Source organism: Lissotriton vulgaris, chromosome 10, assembly GCF_964263255.1.
Source record: "Lissotriton vulgaris chromosome 10, aLisVul1.2, whole genome shotgun sequence".
Lineage (NCBI taxonomy): Eukaryota > Metazoa > Chordata > Amphibia > Caudata > Salamandridae > Lissotriton > Lissotriton vulgaris.
Genome location: NC_141698.1, coordinates 1,072,347,082 through 1,072,372,767, shown reverse-complemented (window position 1 = coordinate 1,072,372,767; position 25,686 = coordinate 1,072,347,082). Strand labels below are relative to the sequence as shown.

At 45.8% G+C, this 25,686-nt stretch overlaps 1 protein-coding gene across 4 annotated transcripts in view; it reads right to left on the bottom strand.

Annotated features, from left to right (window-relative positions):
- Positions 1–25,686, bottom strand: part of TOP2B (DNA topoisomerase II beta) — a 683,650-nt gene that overhangs the window by 434,096 nt on the left and 223,868 nt on the right. For all 4 annotated transcript variants that reach the window (XM_086942134.1, XM_086942133.1, XM_086942135.1 and 1 more), the window contains exons 5-6: positions 6,113–6,258; positions 882–979 (exon numbers count right to left, since the gene is read on the bottom strand). In XM_086942134.1, the coding sequence (XP_086798260.1) occupies positions 882–979; positions 6,113–6,258 (244 nt within the window). The remainder of the gene's footprint in view (positions 1–881; positions 980–6,112; positions 6,259–25,686) is intronic.

Below are 25,686 nucleotides of genomic sequence, written 5' to 3'. Positions count from 1 at the left end.
ATAATTATCCAGATTTTAAGGAAGATTGTGGCGAACCACCAAATCTGTACATTTATACAGAAAGGGTAGAGCAATGGTGGCAATGTGAGTCCATGTCAACGTGTTACATCACAAAGCAGTGACATTAACTTCCATCTTGTGCAAGGTTCTCACATCGTTAGAACCATACATTCTAAATCCTGCATCAGTATCTACAAGATACTCGTATCCACCTCCACCAACCTTCCAGCATGGCACACACCGAACACACCGGCATCAAACTTTTTTTTCTTTTTAGGCAATGTAGCTATGAGAAGCATATTCCTATCACCAACCTTCAACCTACCATGCTGATGTGACTTAACATAATTGTGTACGTTCGTGAGTAAGCAAGGCTTTGAGAGAAAGAAGAAAATTCCCCGATATACATAATTTGGATATATCCATTCAGTTCTGGGAATTGTGCTCCTAATGTTAAAACAGCAATCAATACACAGAATAAACAATGCTCTTGTAAAAAATGTGCATTCTGCCAGCACAGCAATCGGAGCATGTGCAGAGTTCGGCAGATTCACTTCATCCCTTCACTTGAGATGTGCATCAATCAGTCAGAAACATTCCATGTAGAAGTAGGCTGCTGTGCAGCTCCTTGATAAAGAATGAGAAAAGAAATGTGGAGCTTTGTACTGCCTGCCAAAGTCACCTGTGCTTTAAAATGCCCGTAGGAGACGGCAAGGGCAGGCAGAGTATGGCAGGGTGAGTGCTATAAGGCGACCAGATTACCTTTTTATACTATGAATATTTTTTAATCTAGGAGTACATGTCAGTAATAAGAAACAGACTTCACGAAAAGTCATCAACATATAAATGGAGTAACATAGCCCACAAAACACAACATTTACCTGTTTGAAGCTGTGTTTGTATTCCTTGCAGGCAGTTTCAACTGTAAACTTCGTACTGAATATATTGCAAAGTTTTGCACCATAACCATTTCGACCACCTAAAAAAGAAAATAATCTTGGCTCAAGTTGTATGACTGAACCAACGTGTCCCAGGCTAAAAGAAATGTATACATCAATATATTTTTTGTTTTTTAAATAGTACAATGTCATTAGGGTATGTGTTCTGGTGCGAAAGGTTTTGGAGTTTCAACAGGTTAAAGCATAAAATGCATGCAGCGAGCATGAAGGAAGGGTAGATATACTGTAAGGCTGAGAAAATACATTTAGTGGGGGCCATGTGGGCCGCAGATATCTGGGTCCTTGATTTCAAACACAGTATGCCATCTTACGAAAATGCTTAGCGCCTGTCTAGCCACATTTGTAGGAAATTTAAATAGAGTACATAATTTAATACTTGCACATTTATTTCCTCAGTGGCCTAGACCACAGAAAATCTCTACAGTGAAAAGCATATCAAATGGTTTAAACATAGTTCACCACTCACTTCACGTGTTCGGAGTGTGCTGGGGATTCTTACATTTAATCCACAAATGATTTTCAGTTTTTCTATTTGACTCCTAAATTTGCAGTAAACGCAAAGGCAAATCATTCAGTCTCAATAAAGATGAAGAATAGAGTAGCATTGCTCAAGCCTGCACTAATCCTCAGACTACTAGTCCCACTCTTAAACGGGTGCAGACAACGGAAGATTCAGATAGAGAAGCTAGGGTTGGTTATTTACTTTCCTGCATGCATTGATTATTTCAACATTTAAGTCCGAAAAAATAACGTATGGGAACATTGTGTATCTAATATACCTCGAGAAAACCTATCAATAAATGACATAGCTTGAAATACAGGGGTTCACTCTGCATGGTGCTCTTGAGAAGACCGGATGCCTCTGAAGCCAGACATACATATCCTCAACTTCTGGAACTCTGGTGCAAAAGATGGGGAGACGCATAGGTTCCTGAATCTATACTACTATTATAAAGGAAGAACTTTGAACCTTTGAGGCGGGTAAACTCGGGAACCACAGCGCCAATCCACACACCCGATACATCGTTGTAATCGTCAAGGTGTGCAGATGGACATAGGCTATATAAACGTAATAAATATACGTTATTAAAAAAATTAACCGAAAAAAAGTAGTCCCTTGGAAGAAGCGCCGGCCGCAACGTGCGTGCCCGACGTGAGGAGCGCGGGGAGGAGCGGCGTCCAGGAGCGCGAAGAGGAGGAGCAGCGGACAGGCGGTGAGGAGCGGCGGACAGGCGGGGAGGAGCGGCGGGGAGGAGCGGCGGACAGGCGGGGAGGAACGGTGAGCGGCGGATGAGGTAGGTTATTTATTTAGGAGCGGTGAGCGGCGGAAAAATGAAGCAAAAATAAAAATCGTGAGCAAGAGGAAGCAAACAGAGCATTACAAAAGTGAGCCAAACAGTGCATTACAGGAGGAAAAACTTACGTGTACAGGTTACAAAGGCGTAGAAAGTAAACAGAGGTATAGGAGAAAAAGTGACGTGTGCAGGTAGCAAAAGTGGCATTAAAAAAGTGAGCCAAACGTGCATTAGAGTAGGAAAAAGTTACGTGTGCAGGTTACAAAAGCGTACAAAGTAAACATAGAGGTATAATACTGCAATATATGGAGGAAGGCTCCGAGGGACCTACGGACAACGTCAGGGCAGGCGGGGGCCCTGAAGCCTAATTGCTCCCGGACAACGTCGGGATGGGCTGCTAGTATTTCTATATAAATAGCCTCATCCATGGAGTCTGTTCAGCCATCAAAGAAAGGCCATGTATCCTCTGGTATACAATACAAAACCATATTCAGAAATCAAAGATTCCGAGCACTACGAGTGCCACATTTTGCAACGTTCCTCCAGAAACTGCAAGACACTCCGTGTTCTTGAAAACTCTTCTTTACATGAAAATGTACTAAATAAATCAAAAGCAGAAAATATGCCACCCGGGGCAGCCTTAGTATTGGTAAAGAGAAAGCTCTGCATTTATTCGTACACTGAAGTTATCTTAGTAAAACTGTAATCTGTATACATTCTATAGAAATCTGCCATTATTGAAGAAAGGCCATGCGATATTCAATGCATACCCTGGATTTTAGTTCAGATGTTTTTAATACAAATGCACATGAGATTTTCAAATTTCTTAATAGTGATTAGTTTTGAAGAGGCAACGGTGCTCTCATTTGTTAGAGGAGATGGTCTGGGCACTCAGAATGAGAATCATTTTGTTCTTGAGTAAAATAGCTAGCCTAGCTTCGAGTATCCAGTCTTCAGTCATTACAATGCATTCTCCCTCAAATTCATTCACCTGGGATGTCACTGGGCAGGCTTGTCCACGCAATATAAAATATTTGTGTTTTCGAAGCTCAAACGAAAATTGCAGAAAAGATTCAAGTGCATCATTTTGAAGTGCTAGTATATTTATCATTACTAAAATACGTTTAAATTAGGAATTCTGTAGGAAAATGCATCACCATAGGAATGAATACACAATATTGCCATTCAGTGATATTTATAACTTACTATATTTGACAATTCACCGAACTAAAACAGAAAAGCCTTTTTGCAACATTTGGTCAAAGACCCAAACAGAACAAATAACTACTGAGAATCCGCTGAGGATCCTATAAAGAAAATGTTCTGCTTCAGAAGTTTGGTACAGCAATGACATTTTAAAATAATGCATGTAACTGCAGTTAACTGACACCCGATCGAACACTTGTCCACACAACCCCAATGTCAGAGGTCTGAAAATGAAAATAAAATGTTGTGATGGCTTGGAACTCTTAAATTGGAGCATCGTACGACTGTCATTTTGCAGTATTTAATACAGATGATAAAGGATTCCACTTAATATCCTCAGCAATATTTCTAGTCCACAGGTGGCTGGAGCAACACACTTCAAGCTCAAAACTCATATTGAATACACCACAACGAGGAAGAACATAGGTCGGTGTGACTTCATTATGAAACAAATAACAGGGTGACAAAATATTTGTATTTATGTCTTTGCCCTGGCTGTTACGTTTTTAGATACTGTTCATTCTCCTGTTCATTTGTAATCTTTGCATTTTATTCAGTTTAGTTAGGAATATTCCTGCAACTTTTCACCCCAGCTGGGTGATGCACTAAAGGAATAACAACCAGGACCATGGAAGAAGCAGTGTGGGAGGCCTCATGGACACTTTTTTGTGCAGGCCATACCAAGATAAATTCTAATTTGAAACAGAGCTGATATGCCTTTAACACTGTTCTCTCCTGAAATTCTGAGACACTCATTGAATACATTAAACATGGATAAACCACTTCATCTCTGGTGGGAGTATATCACTGAGAAAGATGTCCCTTGTGTGAACATTGTGGACAAGGATGTGCAAACGCATAAGGGAATTGAAAATTAGAATTTCTTATGAAGCAGAGCCCTCTGGAGACAAAAATGTGCACTAATTCAGCAGCACAACTGTAAAACAATCACAGTGGAAATGACACCTGAATTATTTGTGCATTACTGACACTACCACATTGGTGTTGTGATAACTTAACTTTAATTTAAGTGCCTTTGCATAAAATGCTGGCTCGATCAACTACAACCTATTGATATGTTAAAAATCTATTTGGAAACAATCAGAAAACAGAGGTGCTCCAGCCAGTGTCCATCAACTTCCTTTTGAATTACATATCAAAGGAGGCTGGGACAGAATTCTGGATTTAGATCAACACCACTTTATGGGCTTGGCAAGGCAGAGTTTGGTTTCGCGAACCCAGATAGTCTTGTGGTACATAGGTGAGCATCTGTCACAAGGCTTGGAGTAAAGTTTAGTGCCAGGGCAGACTTCATGCAGATCCATAAAAGGCGCATGCTTCGAGAACACATAATATTGTTTGAAAACTGCTGTCTTCAAGTCCACCTAAGCATAGCCAAGAAAAGGGCTTTGTTATTATGGAAATCATTGGTGAAAACCTCCTGATTGAAGCAAAGTGAACAGAAAAAAGAACCAACATCGGTGTGCAGGGGTGGCGCCTACATCAGGCTCTGTGTCTTCATGTCCCAAGGCCTAAAGTAGCACTTTGTGACATGCAGGAACTACTGCAGAAAATGTCCAGATCCAGTCTGTCACCTATAGAGGTTAACATGGTGAGGAATTTGCGATTTAAAGTATTCATCAGAAATATTCTAGCGTTCACAAGCCAGACCACAACAAAATATGTATCATCAAAGTCTACTTTACTCGCAAAACATCAAAGAGTAGATGCTTTGAGAAAAACTTTGGACATGGCAGGATAAAGTAAAATTAGTGACTAAGGAAACTATAAAATCCTTATTAAAAAAAAACGCACTATAATAAGAAAAAAATGGAAGCAACCGAACATTTGAAAAACGGTAGGCAAAAACATGTTTCAAAAGACAGGTGCCTGTCATCAGACAACACAACAAATCTGCCTACACTATGGCCATGAAAGAAGGCAAAGATACAGGCGCACAAGAGTGGAATACCTATTCATTATGATAAAGTCCCACACAAATATCAGGGAGCGAAAATCATAGGCAACTCACATCTTCATAAGAGATCTATGCTCTGCAGGCCACAGTACCTCATTTAAAATGTTTTTATGCTCCCTTGTGACTTGTAAAATGGCAACAATGTAAATTGCCCAAAAGTAGTACCTATAAGGCTTCCAAAAAATGCAGCGGTCCTAATGGACAACTTGGCACATGGTTTTATCTACCATGATCTCCACTGGCATCTGGCCCAGATTATGAATCTGACACTGGACAGGCGACTCTTCTCAGGGAGCAGAGTACGGAATCTACAAAGTTTACCCAAGCCAAAGCCTCTTCCAGTGGCATCTCAGAATCTACCTCACGCCACTACTGTAGTTATTTATATAGATTTTTGTATCTAGGGATCTCAGCCTCAAAAAACTCTGCTTAAACGTCGCAGGTAAATGAAACGAGTCCCATCAACCTGAGTCGAAGTGAAACTGTTCTAGCACCAAGACATTTCAAGACTGCAGAGGGAAAGCTGGTGAAAACATTTTCAAAATTACAATAAATTTATAGGTCAATTTGGTTTTAATTACAATTCCAAGTGGTACTTTATGATAAAAAAAAGTGTACTAATTCATGATTTATAAATGGGCAAATGGAAGAGCAGATAATCTCAGAAGTCTTACCCGTCACCTTCTTCTCCTCGTCGTCATAGTTACTAGAGGTTAACAGCTGCCCAAAGATTAAAGCTGGAACATACACTTTTTCCACCTTGTGTTCCACAACTGGAATGCCTTTTCCATTGTTCCATATGCTGATAATATTTGCTTCGCTGAAAACAAAGTGACATTTTACAGCAAACTCAAAGAACGATGCAGACCTGTCCATCAACAAATACTGCAGAGTATTATTACTTCTTCAAATTACAGCTGGAAACATTGACAACATAGGATTTCAAAATGAAATATAGCTTTGACTCAGTTACAGATTCACATGTTCTTAATATTTTTACCACAGTGACTTTTTGGAAAGACTTATTTTATTTCAAAAAGCTTTTTATTGCAGCCATCGATAATTAACATTTATCGCACCAACACTCAAGCGTGAAACGAACAGGGGATCCACAATGCTGGTGCTGCCCGCATCGTCTTTGGCCTTATGTCATACACCTTTGTGGGTTGTTAAAAGTCGACCGCTACTTGAGGAAACAATAATGGCATCAATTGTACCATGCATTTTTTGGCATTTCTAAAGAATGTCCTCTGGATTTTCACTTTGCCAGGTATGGATAGACACACGCCCGCCCTTGAGATTGGAAATTGTAGGTTTGCGTGCCTCAGATGTTGAGCAAAAGCTCAAATTATTCAGCTTGTAGTTTTATATGCTGAGCACATTCCTGCCATCTGGTGTGTAGTGAAGAAGTTGGAAGTGGGTTTCAGTTTCAAGGCCACTGGTGATACTTTTCTCAAGATCAACAACGCACCGCGACAGACTCCACCTTAGATTGTATATTCCCCTAAGAGCAATAGTAGGTATAGAAATGTGAAGCAGTAATTGCTATATGTTCTGGTAGAGAAAACATGTGCTAGTAGAGACAACTGTAATTATAACAGATTATTACACAGCTCACTGTAAACTTGCATCCAGGGAGGTGGGTTGGCGCAGGCAACGCTATAAGTAACGTTTTCACTATGCGCTGATGCAGATCACCTGCTGTACTTAATGTAATGTAGAACAACCCATCTCCCTAAATCGTTGTCGTGCAAATACCAGCAGAAGACGTTTGGAGCAAAGTTCTAATACGGTTTGTCCGATTTGGATGTCCACACAGTAGTATTTAGTGAATGTGTGAATAGCAGACACTGTTGCACCTTTACAGGCGTTTGTGAGAGGGATATTGCAGAGGATAGCAATATGGTCCCTTTTATGAGGTGAATATGCTCTAGCCACAGAGTTTGGCTTGGTCAGAACAGATCTGAATGCATTTGACAATCCACTTGGCAAGCCTGGCTTGGGAAACTGGATTGCCATAAAGAGATTGACCAAAAGTGACAAAGAGCTACTTGGTATTCCTAAAGGATGTGGTATGACTATGGCTGAGTGGAAAAGGAGTGGGGAGGCCAATACGTTGATGGATGAAGAAAGGAGTGACTTTTTGGCAGAAAATCAGAGTGTGTTCTCAGTAAAACCCAATCTTTATGCACATGGATAAATTGCTTCTTAACTGAGGGCTGCAGCTCACTAACTAGGAGGAAGGGTGAGTGCAATCAGGAAATCCACTATCCAGGAAAGGAACGAATAGTTTACCTGTCGGTGTACTTTTGCATCTTGAAGATCTTTCTGGATTCACTATGCTGTGCATTATTCCGCGGTCTTGTGGTTGGGTCCGGAATCAAAGTCTTTTTTTTGTTTTTTTTTGTTTTTTGTAGCCCAGGTGGGCGTCATCGTCCCACCTTTTGGTGTATTTCCGGTGACGTCGGCACGCTTCCTGCGGAAGCTCCCACTCTTGGGCGCCATTTTCGGATTCTTTTTTCTCGTGTTCGTTCGGTTACCGAAGTTATGGCAATGTTCAACTAAGTCATTCACCGCTTTAACCTCTAAGGTTTCTTTTCCAAGTATTGTCTCTGTTTCAACCCTCTTTTCTCTCTAGCCTCATCTTTCTGGCGGAAGTGGGTGGGTTCGCTAGTGAATCCAGAAAGATCTTCAAGCTGCAAAACTACACCGACAGGTAAGAAACTATTCGTTTTGCAGCGTGAATCTTTCTGGATTCACTATGCTGTGCATAGACTTTGTAGCGGTTTCTCATGTTTGTGGCGGCTGGGTGGAAGATGAGCGTTGGTTATTGAATATGTGTTGAAGCACCTTCTGTCCGACTTGTGCTTCCTTGTTCATCTGTATATCCACACAGTAGTGCTTCGTGAACGTGTGCACCGAAGCCCATGTTGCCGCCATGCATATGTCCTGAATGGGTGTGTTAGCTAGGAAGGCTATTGTAGCTCCCTTTTTCCGGGTAGGGTGGGCAAGTGTCCCCACTGCTAGTTCCTGTCCTGCCCGCTTGTGGCAAAACTGTATTGTTTGGGCGATCCATCGCGCAATTGTTCCTTTAGTTACTGGTTTCCCCATGAAACTGTTAGCGAAGGACACAAAGAACTGCTTTGTTTTCCTGTGTTCCTTCGTTCTCTCAATGTAGTGCATGACTGCCCTTCTGGCGTCTAGGGTGTGCAGAGCCCGTTCAGCGCTTGTGGCCGGTTTCTGTTAGAAACTTGGTATTTGTATAGTCTGGTTCATGTGGAATCTTGACACCACCTTTGGCATGAAGTGTGGGTCCGTTCTCATCACCACCCTATCGTTGTGTATCTGGATGTAGGGTTCTTGTAGCGTTAGCGCCTGTAGCTCGTTCACCCTGCGCAGTGAGGTGATTGCTACCAGAAAGGCTGTTTTCATGGTCCAGCATTTCTAGGGAGGCCTTGTGAATTGGTTCGAAAGGTTCTTTCATGAGTTCCATTAGGACTAGGTTAAGGTTCCATGCAGGTGACGGCACCCTCTTTGGTGGTGCGATACTCTTTGCTCCCTCCAGGAATCTCTTGACCTGTGATGTGAAGAAACTCTTGCATGTTTCTCCTCTTGTGTAAGCGACTATCGCTGCCAAGTGAACTCTTAATGAGGAGGAGCTTAGGTTTTTGTTGAGCAGGTGTGTGAGGTAGTTTAGCACCTTTGAGACCTTCTGCATCTTTTTGTGTAGCTTTTCGCTCCTGCACCACAGTGTAAATCTCGTCCATTTTGATACGTAGCACTTTCGTGTGCTGGGCTTCGTGCCTCCCGAAGTACCCTCAGGGTGCTTTCTGGCAGTTTCAGATGCGCAAACTATGTCCTCAGGAGCCACGCTACCAGGCTCAGGCTCTCTGGCTCTGGGTGCAGCACCTCTCCGTTTTGCATGTAGTGTAGGTCATTCCTTCTCCCGAATCTGTGGGGTGCACTCTGTGCCATCTCCATGATCTGTGAGTACCATGTCTGCCTGGCCCACTGCGGTGCGACCTTATTGGGGTCATGTTGCTTGTTCTGCACTTGCTGAGTACCCTGTGCATCAGCGGTATCGGGGGAAGAGCGTAAGCAAATGTCCTCGACCAATCTACCCATAGGGCATTCCCCAGGGACTCCTCCCCGGGCAGCCTGGATGCGACGTTTCGGCATTTTGCATTTTGGCGTGTTGCAAATAGGTCCACCAACGGTGTCCCCCACCTGTCGAACAGCCTCCTTGTTTCTTGTGCATTGAGCTCCCACTCGTGGGATGCCGGTCTGCTGAGCCAATATGCTTCTACATTGTCCTTCCCTGGTAGATGTATGGCTAGTAGGTCTATCTTGAGTGTGATGGCCCATCTCCATATCTCCTGCGCTAGCTTCGAAAGCAGGGCTGATTGTGTCCAACCCGGCTTGTTGATGTAGAACATCGTTGTTGGATCAACACTCTCTGGCTGTACAGCTTTGACTGGAATGCTTTTATAGCGAGGAAAACTGTCTTCGATGTGTCTGACCGCATCTACTGGTGTCCACAGACCCCTCATTCTGAGTTTCTCCATATGAGCTCCCCATCCTTTCTGGGATGCGTCTGTAGTGATGGTCACTGTTGGAGTTGGTGGCGTCAGAGGCTTCCCCTGGTTATGTTCCCCATGTTCCACAATGCCATCTCTTTCTGCACTGAGTGCGTTACAACCACTAGATCCTCCCAACGACCTGTAGCTTGTGACCATTGCTCCTGTAGCCATTCCTGTAAGGGTCTCATGTGTAGCCGTACATTTGGCACTAGGTGTATGCATGATGCCATCATGCCCATGATTTTGCACACTGTCCTCACTGTCAGAGCTTGCCCCTTCTGGTAGAGCTGCGTCTCCTTCACCAGTGCTACCATTCTCTTCTCGCTCGGGAACACCTTGCTTTGTAAGGTGTCGATCTGTGCTCCCGGGAAGATTTTTATTTGTTCTGGTTCCATTGAGGATTTCCCCCAGTGGATGGAGAATCCCAGGTTCATCAGTGTGCTCGTCACACTCTGTGCATGCTGCTTGCACGTTCTGTATGAGCTTGTTTTTATTAGCCAGTCGTCAAGGTAAGGGTATACGTGTATTCCCTCCCTTCGTAGGTGTGCTGCGACTGTTGCGAGGCACTTTGTGAAGACCCTTGGTGCCGATTTGAGGCCGAACGCCAGGGTAGTGAACTGGTAGTGGTCTTCTCCGATGATGAATCTGAGTAGATGCTTGTGCCCCCTGTTCATCGGGATGTGCAGGTAGGCATCCTTGAGGTCTATGGTGACCATGAAGTCCCCGCTTTGCAATTGAGGAAGTACCTCTTGTAGGGAGGTCATTTTGAACTTTTGCGTTCTTATGAATCTGTTTAAGAATCTTAGGTCCAGGATGAGTCTCATCGTTTCGTCTACCTTTGGTACCAGGAAGTATGTTGAGTACACGCCCTTGTTCCTTGCTCTGTAAGGCACTGGTTCTATGGCCTGCTTTTGCAGGAGCTCTTTTGCTTCCTCTTGAAGGAGCTCTACTCTTTCCTTGCTAGCGCCCTTCTATTCGGCTTTCTGCTTGTTGGTTTCCCTTCCAAGTCTATGCAGTACCCGAACTGTATGATGTTGAGTACCCATTTGTCTGAAGTTATTCTCTTCCACTCCTGGAAGAAGTGCTTTAGTCTTCCTCCCCCTTAATTTGCGTAACTCCTGTCCGTTGTGCTTGGGCTCCACCCTGGGAGTTTTTGCTTAGGTGGGCACATGGAGCTTGATTAGGTCACAGAGGGGGGCTATTGTCCCCCTCTTCTATTCTGTTCACGTCCATTCCCTCTCCCGCGAAAGGACTGGACTCTTTGCTGGTACTGCCAGGACTGCTTTTGTTGCCCTTGCTGTGTCTGGGTGTCTGCCTGGTGGGCTTGATGGAACGCCTGGTGCTATGTTCCTGGCTGGTCTCCTCCCCTCCCATTATGTCTTCGTGATGGGGTGCCTCTCTTAGTACCTCTGAACTGCAATGTCCCCATGGATCTTGCAGTCTCATTATCCTTCTTCAGTTGGCTGAGCTTCTCATCTACTGTGGCACCGAACAACGTCTCTCCGTTGAACTGGGTGTTAAGGATGCTGTGTTGCACTTCTGGCTTGAAGCCTGAAATCTTGAGCCGGGCTTGTCTCCTTTCCGTGATGCCCATCATCATGAGTCTGCTGGAGGTGTCTGCTCCGTCCAGGGCAGTTTTGAGGCACGAATTTGACACATTCTTCCCCTCTTCGACAAGGTTTTCAGCTCTTTGCCTGAATTCCTGAGGCATGTTCTTTATTAACTGGCCCAGCTCTTCCAAGATCTGGTACTGGTGCCTGTTGAGCAGCGCGTTGGAATTTGCCATGCGCCAGTGCATTGCGGCATTCCGTTTAGTCTCCCCACGAGGTCCATTCTCCTGCTTTCTTTGTCTGGAGGTGGCCCTGAAGTAGTAGGCACATTGGCCCTCTTCCTTGCCGTGGCCGCGATGATGGGGTCAGCCGAGACCGAGCCCTAAATGTAGGGTGGGTCCTTGGAGGAATGTTTATACTTTTTCTCCGTCCTGGGAGTGACTGCTTTGCAGGTTGCAGGCTCCTTGAAAGCCTCTTTCCCCTGTGCCATGACGCTTTCGAGCATGGGCAGGTACTGGCTCATGGTTTGTGTGGGGAGCATTGTCTCTAGAAGGAAGTCTGCCTTCAGATTCTCTTCGTCAAGTTTTAACTTGACAACTGCAGCTGCATTTCTGATGACTGTTGTAAATCCCAATGTCATCAGGCGCGGAGGGCCTCGAAGGATACGTGTCGACGCTTTATTCCGGGCTCTCAGTGTCGACATCTTGCCAATCTATTTCCTGAGTCTCCGAGGATGCAGACCAGAGGAGCGTCCTGCGGTCTGGTTCGTCGAAGGCCTCGACGCTCTCCGTCGTCGTAGTCCTCCTCCATCTCGACCACCTGTGTCTTAGGTTTTGTCGGGATCATGAAATCTTTCATCCTGGCATAAAATTCTTTCTTTCGCTGCAGGATGTTCTCCATCTCGGCCTCGAGCAGTCTCTTCTTTTTCTCCATTTCGGCAGCGTGGTCTGCGTTGAATGGTTCGACCGGTCTCTTCAGCGGACAAGTCGGCACTGAGCCGACCTTCGGCGGCAAAAGTTTCATTGCCGAGCTGACTTTGGGTTCTTTGCCGGCGCCGAAATGCTCTTCGGGTCTTTTTCCCTCGGCGTCGAACGCTCCTTTTTGGGGACATTTTTTGACGTCTTTTGCTGTTCTCCAGCTCTTGGCGCTGGGGAGTCCTTCTCAGAGGATCCGCAGGGCCTGGGAGTAGCCGCAGACGCCGAAGTCTTCGGCGTCTGCGCTTTCGAGGGTTTCCCCTCGTTTTTTCGAGACTCAGGGGCTCTCGGGGGTCTAGGGGCCGTAGAGTCTCCTACCTTCTTCGGAGTCTTCATATTATCAGTCTCTACGACCGTGTAGCCGTAGTCTTCGGCGGTAGCGTTGTCCTCTTCGTCTGATGATAGACCCAGGTCTTGAAGGGACGGTGGCTGGCCCTTGCCCTGCATGTTGGCGTTGGCTACCCTCTGTCCCGCTCTAACTCGAAGAGTCTTCGGCTTGAAGGCGGAGCAGGCATTGCAGTCCTCGCTCTCGTGGTCAACTGATAGGCAAAGGTTGCAAACCTGGTGCTGGTCCTTCTGCGCGTACTTGTGGTGGCAATTACGGCAGAATTTGAAAGGAGTGTTGTCCATCTCATGCGTTCAGGGGGCCCCCCTGAGCGTGCATTCCCCGATGGACGTCGAAGTTCTTGAAGTTCTTCTTTTCCTTAGTCGTCCTCTTTGATGATTTAGTCTCCTGTAGTCTTTCCCAATATCTTTTCGTCCAAAAATGCGTATTTTTCTTCTTCTTTCTCCAAAAAAGTCTGGAGCCCTTTCGGGAACGATCCAGACCCAACAGCGGAAAAAAGAATCTGAAGATGGCGCCCAAGAGTGGGAGCTTCCGCAAGAAGCATGCCGACGTCACCGGAAATACACCAAAAGTTGGGACGTCGACCCCCACCTGGGCTACAAAAAAAAACACAAAGAAAAGACTATGATTCCGGACCCAACCACAAGACCGCGGAATAATGCACAGCATAGTGTATCCAGAAAGATTCACACTGCAAAACTGTAGAGGACAAGTGTACTGTGGCTCGAATACGGGACCAATAAGCCTTGTAAATACAATTGTTGAGGTCCCATGAAGGGACTGGTGGTGCTGGAGGTGGGTCAACCGATAGAGATCTTTCAAAAGGGTTCTATCAGAATAGCTCTACTTTGCAGGAGTGGCTTCAAAAGCATGGATCCTCCTTATGGAAGAATAGGATAGTCCAACCTTTGGTAAGTGTAGCCATTAAAAGAGGTCTTGCACTGTGGCCTGAAATGGGAGCTTGTGCAGATTGTTACAATAATGGATACAGATTTTCCATAGAAGACCTTGATGCAGCATGAAGTAGTTTGAATGCAGTCAAAGATTTTTGTAGGATTGTATTGACATCTCCAGAAGAAGCGAGTGCCACAGCTGCTATACCCAGGTTAGAGATATGAGGATAAACATTCATTGGTGCGTGCCACATCTTCCTAACTACCATCTGGAATGAGCAGAAGTGGGGAAAAAAAATAAGCACTGATATGTTGATCTATAGTGCATTGCCATATATGTGGGCAGCTAAAAGGTCAACCCTACAGCTGGTGAGAGTACTGAAGTACTACCTGGGTGTTGATTTGTATTTTGTGGTAGTGTGGTCGAGCAGCCTTATGCTTATCAGAGGGGAGTGTTAGGCATTTGTTACATAAAAAGATTCAATAAATGGTACACACACTGAAGGAGATCCACACCAATTTAGCAAAAATAAAATTTGTATACATATTTCAACACCAATTACTTCGCAATTGGGTAATTACTTTTCAAGTATAACTTTTACAGTTTTTAGAAATGTTCGCAAACAGTTGATTTTTACACAGTAATGCTTTCCTATGGAATAGGATTTTCAGGGTCCCTTTTAGGTCATGTTAGACGGCAGAGGTCCACCAGCAGTTCAGTTTTAGCGATCCTGGTGTGTTCGGGTGCAGAGGTGCTGGATGGGTTGGTAGTCTTCCGCACAACACCATAGTAAAAGAAGGGGGCCCGTGAGAAATACAGGTTCAGTATTCCAGGTATCAGTGCAGGGAGGCTCCTAGAGGTCTTGGCGTCGCTAAACTTGGTATGGAGACAATCTGATCTTTTTTAGTATGCTGACCTTCTTGGCGGCTGGCTACTGTGTCAGTGGACCCAGTGGTCAACTGTTTCTTGAAACCAGATGCCGCGGTCTATGCCTGCAAGATGCAGGGGAGTGGTTCCTCCACTCCAAGGGAGATGCTGACTGGTTTTTGAGGTACTGGCAACCCTCCAAAGCTTTTAGAGGAAGCACAGCTAAAGGACGAGTTAGGTCTTTCCAACTATTAAGTCTGGTGCAGGCAGGGTTTGGTGCAAAAGTTCACAGAAGTCTTCAGTTCTTGCACTGATCTGCTCTTCGGTGTCCTTTTTGTAGTCAGGTGAATCTAAAGATCTGTCAGGGGTCCACCTAAATATTCAATTTATGGGTGTTAAGGGAGTGCAGAGTAGTAGCCACTGGGCTACCTACCCTTAGGGTCATTACGCCCCCTATATCACTAGTTCCTGTGGGAAGTTGGCATAACCCTGTCCAAGTGTTCCTAATTCTGCCATTACCAAGATGGCGTAATTTCCCTTGAGTGGGGCACATCAGGCAGCTCGCTTTAGGGGTGTGTTTTACCTGGATGTGCTCCACACCTCTTCACATAACTAACTTCCTGCCTGTCCTGGTGCCAAAGGGGCTTTAGGTCAGGGGGTGGCATCTCAGGTCTGGGGAATGTCAGGGTCGAATATCAAAGGCAGCAAAGATTTTGAAGCCTCTGGCCTTGGTATGCGGATTTACTAGCCTTCCTACTGGAGGAGGTGTAAACACGTCCTGCCAGAGCAGGCATTGTTCCCGACCACTAAAAGCCGGGCTGTCAACTCCTATGTGATCAGAAGCGTGTCTGGTGGCAGGCTGGATTGTACCAGTCAGCCGGCACACTAGAGGATTAGTTAGAGTTCAAGGGCTACCTCCAAGGTACCCTCAGGGTGCCTGTATTAATAAATCCATCACTGGAATCAATGTGGGTATATTAACACAAGGTGTTTGATACCAAACACCTTTGGTTTCAGTGAAGCCATCATGTAGCTGGAGAATTCAATCATCAGTGCCCAGTACATATACTTATGACTTCCCTGTTTAATGGCAATGACTAAGAATCGACTTGGACATCACAGGGGCATATCAGCTCTTGCAGATATATCAAAACATATAATATAATGCATTATGCCTTAGACCTGTAAGGCCTGCTGTAGGGGTGACTTGCATATACTGCATGCAGTGTCTGCAGGGATGGCACACATTATGCGTGCCATGTCATGTTTTCACTTTTGTCTGCACTATTTTACGCAGTCTGCAATGGCCGTCTGCATGAGTGCAGAGAGGGGTCCTTGAGGGTGGCACAATATATGCTGCAGCCCTTCGGTACCAGGGAGACCATTTACTAGGGGCTTACAGGGGTGCTAAAGGTCTTGCCAATTGGGAGAACAATTGTACAGTTTTAGAGAAAGAGATCTGGCACTGGGACCTGGAAAGCAGGTACCCAGTACACGTCTGTCAAAATTGCACCAGATACCAGGCAAAAAGTGGGGGATACCATGTCAAAAAGGGGCACTTTCCTATGAACAATGCTTCAAGAATGGGTGTATTTGTTAAGAGTAAGGGAAATACTTTTTGGCATGAACTGTGAGTGGGATAGCTTGTTGAGTGTGGGTGAGACATTGCTCTTGGAAGCTACACTTTACCAGCCAGCTATACAGGTAGGAGAAGCTATCAATGGAGTTGCATCAAATATGCTCTGCTAACGCTGCCAGACATGTGGCAAACACTCGAGGGACTGAAGTACTCCCAAAGAATAGGACTCTGAATTGATAATGTACTCTACTTACCATAAACCTGGGGTACTGTCCGTGAGTTGGGTGAATGCGTGTGAGAAAGTAGGAGTCTTTGAGACTGAGGGTCGCCATGTAGTCCTTGAGTAAGAGCAGCATAATGATGTCTTGGAGAGATGTATCTTGAAGTACTCAAATGTAACATATTGATCAAGTGGTCAGAGATAAAAGTATCAGCCACAATGTTCTGTTTTCCTTGGGCATAAGAAAGTAAGGGAATAGACTCAGAATGTGGGGTTTGTGAACTCTAGTCATAGTCTTTTTCCCGGGTCTGGGTTGATTGAATACCATGGGGAAAAATGGTGCCCGAAGTTGTACAAGGAGATGTATTCCAGATTTTGCTCCCCATGAGCCATCCCTTTTGCCAGAGTAAGTTCCTTAGGCACTTCATCCTATAATACATCAAGCATGTATACCTTCACTGCTCAATGATCATTTTGCACTGGAAAGCTTTACAGGGTGGAAGTTGTGGTCCTTCCGGAGGAAGAGGTTACAGACCACTTGCCGGTCGGACCACAGGAGATTACTATTACTAGTAGGGCATAACAAATGAGTTTTCAATGTCTCCCCCCAAAAATCACTCTTATACAACTTGACCCCTTGCTTTTTGGTAATATTCTGTTCCAAATCAAGTTGGCGGTAACACATGGTTCTAATGCATTAGAGTTGGTGCTCTGGTTTCTCAATGTTGAGCTTTTCTGTTTGTGAAGCGCAAGAGTACCGGAGCACTCAAAGATGCATCTTAACCGGATACCAGCAGTAAAATAAAACCTTCGGTGAGGTCTATGTCCTGGCGCACTGTGGGCTTAACGGGAGATACTGCAAGTTACCCTGAAACCAAAAACCATTCTTCAAAGAAAAACAACTTGCAGTGAATGCGCTTAACAGTGGATGACAGGAGTGTACAGCATTTGCGCTACCTTTAAAATCAATGAGATGGTAGCAGAACACCACTCTGCAAAATCTTAGACGGTCAAGTAAATGTTTTGTAAGGAAAGGTTACTTACCTGTAATCTTAGTTCTCGTCCAGGGATATCCTCAAAGTCATGAGCACTGAATATTCCTACCCATGCGCAGGGACCCGGAAGCATTTATAAAATACATGTATGTATATTTACATCAATCTAAAAAAATATTTATACGCACAAGTGCAGCATATAAATCGGCTAAGAAGTCCACATTTTATTTTCATTTTAAAATGAAAAACTTTTGTTTTCATGTAAGTCAACATAGAGTAAAGGTGAACATATCAAACCTTATACAAGGTTTCTTCAAAATGTAAAGGCTGCAAGCAATACATTCAGTGAATGCAACTGGCTCTGTACCTTTAGGAACCTCACAGTTCCCTCAAAATACCATCATGCCCCACAGATAACAGCTAGGTCAGGTATTTTTTACGGGATTAAATAGGTTTAACCTGGGTAAAATTGAATGAGGACTGTAGAATTCTATGTCAGGACCGGAGGCGAGGATTGTGCTTTACTCTCTTCGGTTTCATTAACAGCAGCTTATTTAAAACCACACTTCTTCAAGCTTCAAGACCCGTGTTCCCTTAATGACCCTCGCATTCGCGGTAAAAACAATGTCAAATTGGCCCCGTTGGGCACAGAGTGCTGACCCTGATCAGAGGGCGTTCAGAATATCACATACAGACCCCTTTGAAGGGGCGTCAGTCTCCCAGGCAAGGTTTGCGGCGGTGTCGGTTCCATACGCGTGCCCGATCCGGTCAGTTGAAACTGACAGGAATCGCGCACCAGGAGAGCCGAGAACCGCCAGTGTCCAGCACCACCTAGCGGACGACCGTCACCACGGCACAGAAAGGATTCCACAATCTAAAGATAAAAGCACAAATCGAATAACTGTACATAGAAACCCATTAAAGAAATACAATCACAACTGCATATAACAAACACTTGCAAAGCCCCACAAGGACAGTAAACAGAGACAAATAACTGGGGCAGCGAGGAGCAGCGAAGAAAGAGGGGGATCAGAGCAGAGAGAGGACCGTTAAACCCTCATGTGTATCCTGATTGGCCATGAAGGGAAACTACTGTTGGACTCTTATTGGTTGTGTTATGATGTAATTCCCAGGGTTTTCTGGGACTGTTAGTTTTCCTCGCTTTATTTGGAAGCTTGAATAAGTGTTTAAAATAAGCTGCAGTTAATAAAAGCGAAGAGTGTAAAGCATAATCCTCACCTCCGCGTCCTTAATAGAATTGAAACTTTCCTACACAAGAGTTGGGAACAATTTTCATTCTTTCTGCTGAGGCAGGAGGGATGCTTACGGCTGACGAGTATACCCCTGGAAGCGAACTAGAATTATAGGCAAGTAATTTTTCCTTCTCTTCCAGGTGATTCTCATCAATATTCAAAAGCACTAAATAGAATAGCAAGCCCATCTCTTGTAAAACAGACAAGAAATAGAAAAATAACTAATCAATTATCCAAATTGATTCCTCAATGATGAAAGCCCCACTTTAGTATCTTCCCTGAAGTTTAAATCTAAAAAACAATGCCTAGTAAAAGTACGAAAAGACTTCCAGGTGGCAGCTTTGCAAATATCTGCAATCGGGACATATCTAAGAAGGGTTATATTAGCTGCTTTACCTTGAGTATTGTAAAAAAGTGGCTCTATCTATACTGGGAAGATGGGAAGTCTTACAGCAGGTAAGAACTACCCTGAGCACTCTGAATGCACTGTAAGTGCGTAGCAATAGATAAACTTGAAGTAGGTAACGTGATGTTCAAAGCTTCGTAAATGTTTTATTCATCAAAGTAATTCAAGTAAATCCAAAAAACGATATTGTTGACACATATTTCTTCATATGGTTAAACTTCTAATAAGAAATTCATAGCAATTCATGGCACATATTCAAATAAGGTGAAATGGAAGCCCCGAAGCATTTCGTGCTAGAGCAGCACTTCTTCAGGGGGATATATTTCTAGAAAGAAAAGAGATGGAACACACTGTAGGTTGCTGCTGTACAGGAACATCAAAGTATGAAGAAGTGTACAAAACGGACTTAGAAACAGTTAAAGTAAAAGGACGCCACAAGTGGAACCCATTTGAGACATCGCAAATGTGAGGAAAATAATCGGAAGAGACAAGGTATGGAGTTCGTGAAGGAGCCGATTAAATCAAGCAATGGAAGAACGAAGATTAGAACAAAGATGAGAAAGGAAAACCATAGGGATATATATATATATATATATATATATATATATATATATATATATATATATATATATATATATATATATATATATATATATATATATATATATGTATTTAGCCTCATAGATGCTATTAAACATTCCTCCCCAGTGCTGCGCTGTCCATTGGAACTAGTGCTGAATGGACGTCCAATGGTCGTGCGCAGCACTGGGGAGGTAGTGCTGCCGTCGGCCAATGCACCGAGGCAGCACTTAAGGGGATATATATATATATATATATATTTACACACACACACACACACACACACACACACATATACTGGACCATAATAAAGTACAGTGTGTTTAGAGACCACAAACCCATAAGGTATAACAGAGGTTAAAGTCAGTACTGACCTTACTCTCCAAAGTGGTAGCTTGGTCGAGCAGTAAGGCAGTACCAGGGGGCAGTGCAAAGCATTTGTTGTACACACACAGTCAGCAAAGGATTTCACACACTCAAACACTGAACTCCAGGCCAATGGTTTTTATATCCAAAGATATAGTTGTTTCATTTTTAGAACCAACAGGCATAAAAATATACTTTGCTAGCTATGAGAACTCTCGTGTAATTAATTTGCAAGGAAGCAATAAAGCTGGTGAACACAATAGGTACAAGAGTTGCTGATGGCAACTCAAGTCTAGACACACTTTAGCATTGAGCTCAATGGACTATTACCATAAAAGTACAGTTGATTACAGTACAGATTACTTTAGTAGTTCCAGGACTAGATCCTAGATTCAGTCCTGGGGTCTAAGCTGACACCAGATTAGCAAAAACGTTTTAGTTACTGTGGTGATTTTTAACGAACATAAAGCGGTTTTAAAAGTTCACACTTAGAAACTTTTCGATGACAATTTGCCAATGTTATTCAATGGGAGAAAATTCAGGTTGTAGGTAAAGTATGATCAGGTTGCAGGTAAAGTATGATCGCTATACTTTTGTAATCCAGTACTGGACTTCTAGGGCCAGCACTGAGTCTGAAACAGGTATGTAATTGCGTTTCAGTACTTCGTATGATTTTTAAAGAATATTTCAAGTTTTCAAAAGTAGGCACTTAAAAGAAATCTCATAGAAAAGCATACAATGGGTTCCTATGGAGAAAATACAGATTACTAGCAAACCCGGTAAGGATTACTTTTGCGGTTCAGTACTAGGCTGCAAGGTACAGTACTGGCTTCGGACCTCGGCTGATTTTATATGAATATTTGCAGTTTTAAAAACTTCACACTTAGGAAAATTTTCCAGTCAGAATGGGTCAATGTTATCCAATGGCAGGTAAGTGAATTACCGGTTTCCAGGTGAGTACTTGGCTGGTAAAGTTAAGGTTCCAGGGTCAGGTAAGTACAGTCTGTTCCGCCCCAGCAACGCAGGGCCGGCCGGGTGCAGAGGTAGGTAGGCCCAATGATATCCAATGAGGGTTGGTGGCTGTGGGCTCCTGATCACTTGCTCAGGGCAAGGTGGGGGGCAGGTGGGGGGGGGGGGGGGGGGGGAGTAGGATAGGACAAAGGTGGCACAGCCAGTGGCACTCGGGCGGCTAGGTGCAGGGTGCCTCTGAGCCGTAGGGCGCTCAATGTTATCCAATGGGAAAGGTCAACAAGAAACAAAGGCTTCAGGCTCGGGGACGGAGACTCTCCAGGAGCAACCAGCACTTCGAGGGTAAGTTGGGATCTTGGAGCACAGGTAGGTACCCCAAAGGGAGGCACAGGGGGCTGTAGGGCGCCGGGTGCAGGGGTGTCAGAAAAGCTTACCCTCGGCTGGTCGCGGTTGAGGTGGCCCCTGGTTCTAAGGCTGCAGGCGTCTGCTGGTTCATCGAGGAGGGTCTTTGGGCACTGGGCTTTGGGTCTTAGTCGCCGGGGGGACGTCCTCGTGGTCTTGGTTCCATTGGGCCCGGCCCGGGCTCGGCGGGTGCAGAGTGGGCTGGTCCGGAGCTTCCTGGTTGGCACCAGGTGGGTTGTTGCAGCAGAGCCCCTCCTGATGGGAGTCCCAGTCTAAGAGGGTCAAGGCAGGCAGATCCTCCCGGTGTCCCAAGGTTGCTGTCCGCAGGAGTCGCTGGGATTAGGCAGGAGCAGGTTCCAGGATCGACAGGCCGGTAGGGCTGGGGCCCAGTCAGTTGTTGCTGTCCTGTTAACTCCTTCTTGATCTTTTTGATATCGGTATCTAAGGAAGGAAGGTTCAGGGAGCCCCTATATACTAAATTTAGGGGCGTTACAGTAAGGGCAAGGGCAGGGACCAATGGGTTGCTGTGCAGGGGCGAGTACACCCCCTAGCCTGCTCCTCTCCTGTGGGAGGTTGGGGCAGGAGCCTAGCTGGGATTGGGCAGGGCTCCCCATCTACAAGATGGCCGGAGCCCGGGGTCGTGCTTCACCTAGTCTCCCCCAGCTGAGGGGTGGGGTTGGCAAAGGCTGGCACCCCCCCTTCCTGATGTAGTTTTTCCCGCCAGAGTGGGGGTTAGAACTGGTGGGGGCCAGTTCCTGGGTACAGCAAAAGGTCTGGAGAAGCTCACAGAGGCGGCATGCCTATGAAGCTTCCCCCCTGCCCATCCTGGGGGAGGAGACCTAGCACCTCGCCCAGGATGTGCATTGTTGCAGGCCCGGGAGAGCAGGGGCTCTCGACCCAGGGGTCCAGCAACATGTCTGCTGTGTGGCAGCCTCTGCAGCCACTCAGCCCAGACGTGGATTGTAGGTTAGGATTTCAGAGGGCATCTCGAAGATGTCCTCTGGTGCATTTTACATTAAATCAGACAATGGGATCAGTGCGGGTTTAATGTGCTGAGAAGTTGGGTACTAAACTTGTCAGTCTTCAGTTTAGCCATTATGGTGCTATGGAGTTCGTAATGACAACCTCCCAGCACCATATACTCTTAATGGCATTACTGCACTTACAGTGCCCAGGAATGGCCCTGGGTACTGTAGGGGCACAGGGCTCATGCACCCGTGCCCACACCTCTGGCATAGGGCACCCAGCTAGAGGGGTGACTGAAGTATGTTATGTTATAGCACATTTATAACGCGCACCAATACTCTCGAATGTCCTGGCGTGGAAGTTAGCTGGGGTCAGAAGCAAGAAACACGTTAGATGGCCTGACTAAACAGATTCGTTTTCAAATGCTTTTTAAAGAGTTGAAACTCTTGGGTAAGTTGAAGCTCAGGGGAAGCAAGTTCCAGGCAGCAGCGGCTTTAAACGAAAGCGACTGGCCACCCAAGCGAACTCTGCGAAAGCGCGGGACAATCATCCGGCGGGCTGAAGCAGATCGCAAAGGACAGTTCGGCACATAAAAGGCGAACCTCTTCCTGAGATAGGAAGGACCTAAGCCATGAAGAGCCTGGTGTGTCCAAGGTAATTGCTTTAAACTGCATCCGTTGGACGACCGGCAGCCAGTGCAGTTCACGACGGGTGCTGGATCTCCTAGGAGCGTTAAAGAAGAGTCTTGCTGCGGCATTCTGAATGATTTGTAGTTTTCGCAGAAGATAGCCGGGCAGACCTATAAAAAGAGCATTGGCATAGTCCAGCCTCGATCAAGGAGCGGGCAATCGTCTCCTTGGCCGCCCCCGGAAGCAGAGGAAAGATTTTCCCGAGTGCATTGAGGGTGCCGTAGCAAACTTCAGTCAGTTTTTTAACATGGTCCGCAAACCGTAAATCCTCACTGAACCAAATACCCAGATTTTTGGCAGGTCCTTCCACCGAGCGAGGGCTGGGGAAGTCAGGAGGCCATAGATGATGTCTAAAATCCGGAGGAAACGGGCCATACAGGAGTACCTCAGATTTTTTCTCATTGCATTTGAGAGAGGCTAGGGCAAGCCAACGTAATACGGACATTAGACACTTCTGGGCAGCATCAGTGGACAGTCTGAGCCGCTCCAAGTGAATAGCAGCTGCGTATCATCAGCATACGCTATCACTTTTGCTCCCAGCGACTCAGCCAGGTAGACCAGCGGTGTAAGATAAATGTTAAAAAACAGGGGACTTAAGCTGGAACCCTGGGGAACCCCTGTAGCCAGGTTCCTGACAGGAAGCACACGGGCCCATGCAGAGCTGCTGCGAGCGAGAGTCCAGAAAGGATTTCACCCATTCCCAGGCCAGACCCGAAATCCCAATCGCCAATAGCCTGGCCAGGAGCAGCTGGTGGGGCACTGTATCGAAGGCGGCAGAGAGGTCAAGCGAAATCAGGGCCGCCCTGCAGCCCCCGACCAGAAACTCCGATAGCCTCCGACATTTTCACCGGGGCCGTCTCAGTGCTATAGGCAGACCGAAATCTGGACTGAGCAGGATGCAAAGCACCGGAAGTCTCCACAAACGTCTGCAGCTGCCGAAAGGCAGCCTTCTCACAGATTTTGTCTAGGGCAGATAACCGTGAAATAGGTAGGTAGTTGGCAAGTACTAGAGGGTCCAGTGAGGGTTTCTTCAGAAGAAGGAGCAATTTTGCATCTTTCCATCTGAGCGGCACCACCGCCGTCTGAAGAGACAGATTAACCCCTTCGATGCTCATGACTAGCTCAGCTCGTCATGCAGAACACTGGTCGTGTGCTTATGATGAGCTGAGCTCGTCATGAACAATGGGAAAGAAGGATCTGCAGCACAGAGGGGGAATTGCTGCTGCAGTGATAGTGTTAACAATATCTACTACCACTGGACAAGCCTCTTTAGCTACGCCCGCTAAAACTCAGGCCGGACAAGGGTCCGAAGGCGAGCCGGACTTGAGAGCGCCAAGAATGGCCAGAACGTCGGCCTCGCCAACGGGCAGAAATGTTGTCAGCCTAGCGGAGACCGCGCACGGAATGTTGGGGGTGGGGGGGCACAGGGAAGGAATCTCCTCCTGGCTGAAATGAGAACCAACACTATCCTGGATTTATTGTATCTTGTCCACAAAAAAGGATGTGACACAGGTAGTGGTCTTTGTTCAGCACAAGGTGATAAAAAGCTCTGAACAATAGCAAAGATCTCCTTTCCAGTGTTCCTGGCATGTGCAATTCTTTCAGCAAAGACGTCACTTTTAGCTTGCCTAATAGCCATGTAGTACTCCCTCTGTGCTAAACGTAAGGTCTTTTTAGCGGACGGGCAGTAGTCCAGGCGCCAGCAGTGTTCCAGCTTCTTGCACTCCAGTTTAAAGTCCCTGAGCTAAGTGGAGTACCATGGCTGCGAGGGGAGAGCGCGCCGGTTGCAACCATTATTGTCTTCGGAGCTGGCGCAGACCCCCCTGGTTTGATCCATTGATTAAAATTGGCCACCGCCCTCTCAAGATCTGTAGATCTGTAGCCGGAGAATGGGCAGGAGTATTGTAATGCCGTAGAGAGAGACAGGAGGTTAATCTTCCTGGCTAGAGGCTTGTGAGGTAAAAAGGGACTTCTGGAGGTCCTGCTAGCCGACCAAGAAAACCTAATCAGGTGATGGTCAGACCATGTAACTGGCTTAGGATCATTAGCGTGGACAGGGAAGTTGGCGCAAACCAGATCAATGAGGTGGCCGCCCTCATGGGAAGGTAGCGTCATGTGTTGTGTCAGCTGGGCAAGGCCAAGCGAATCCCGGAGGATCCGGACTTCAGAAGCCACCGGGTTGTCCAGATGGATATTCAAATCCCCGACCAGGAGAAATTTGGGGTAGCAGAGAGCGCGAGTAACAATAATATCATCAAAAGCCCGCAAAAAGGCTCCAGGTGAACCCGGCGGGCGATATACTAGAGTCCCCCCCAGGGTGAAATGCGGGGAGAGGATAAAAGTGAAATCTAGCGCCTAAAATCCCCAATTACTTTACCACTGAAAGACCAGGAGTTTCTAAACACCGGCGCCAACCCCCCCCTCCCGATGCCCCGGTCACCCCTGGCAATTTTAAAGCCACGAGGAATAGAGAGTTCCACCACCGGAGCGCTGGACTCATCGAGCCAGGTTTCCGTAATGGAGAGCGCCTAGCTTAGAATCAGATAAAAAGCTCAAAGATGTCAGACACATGTGTGACCATTGAGCGGGCGTTAATAAGAGCTGCCTGAATCC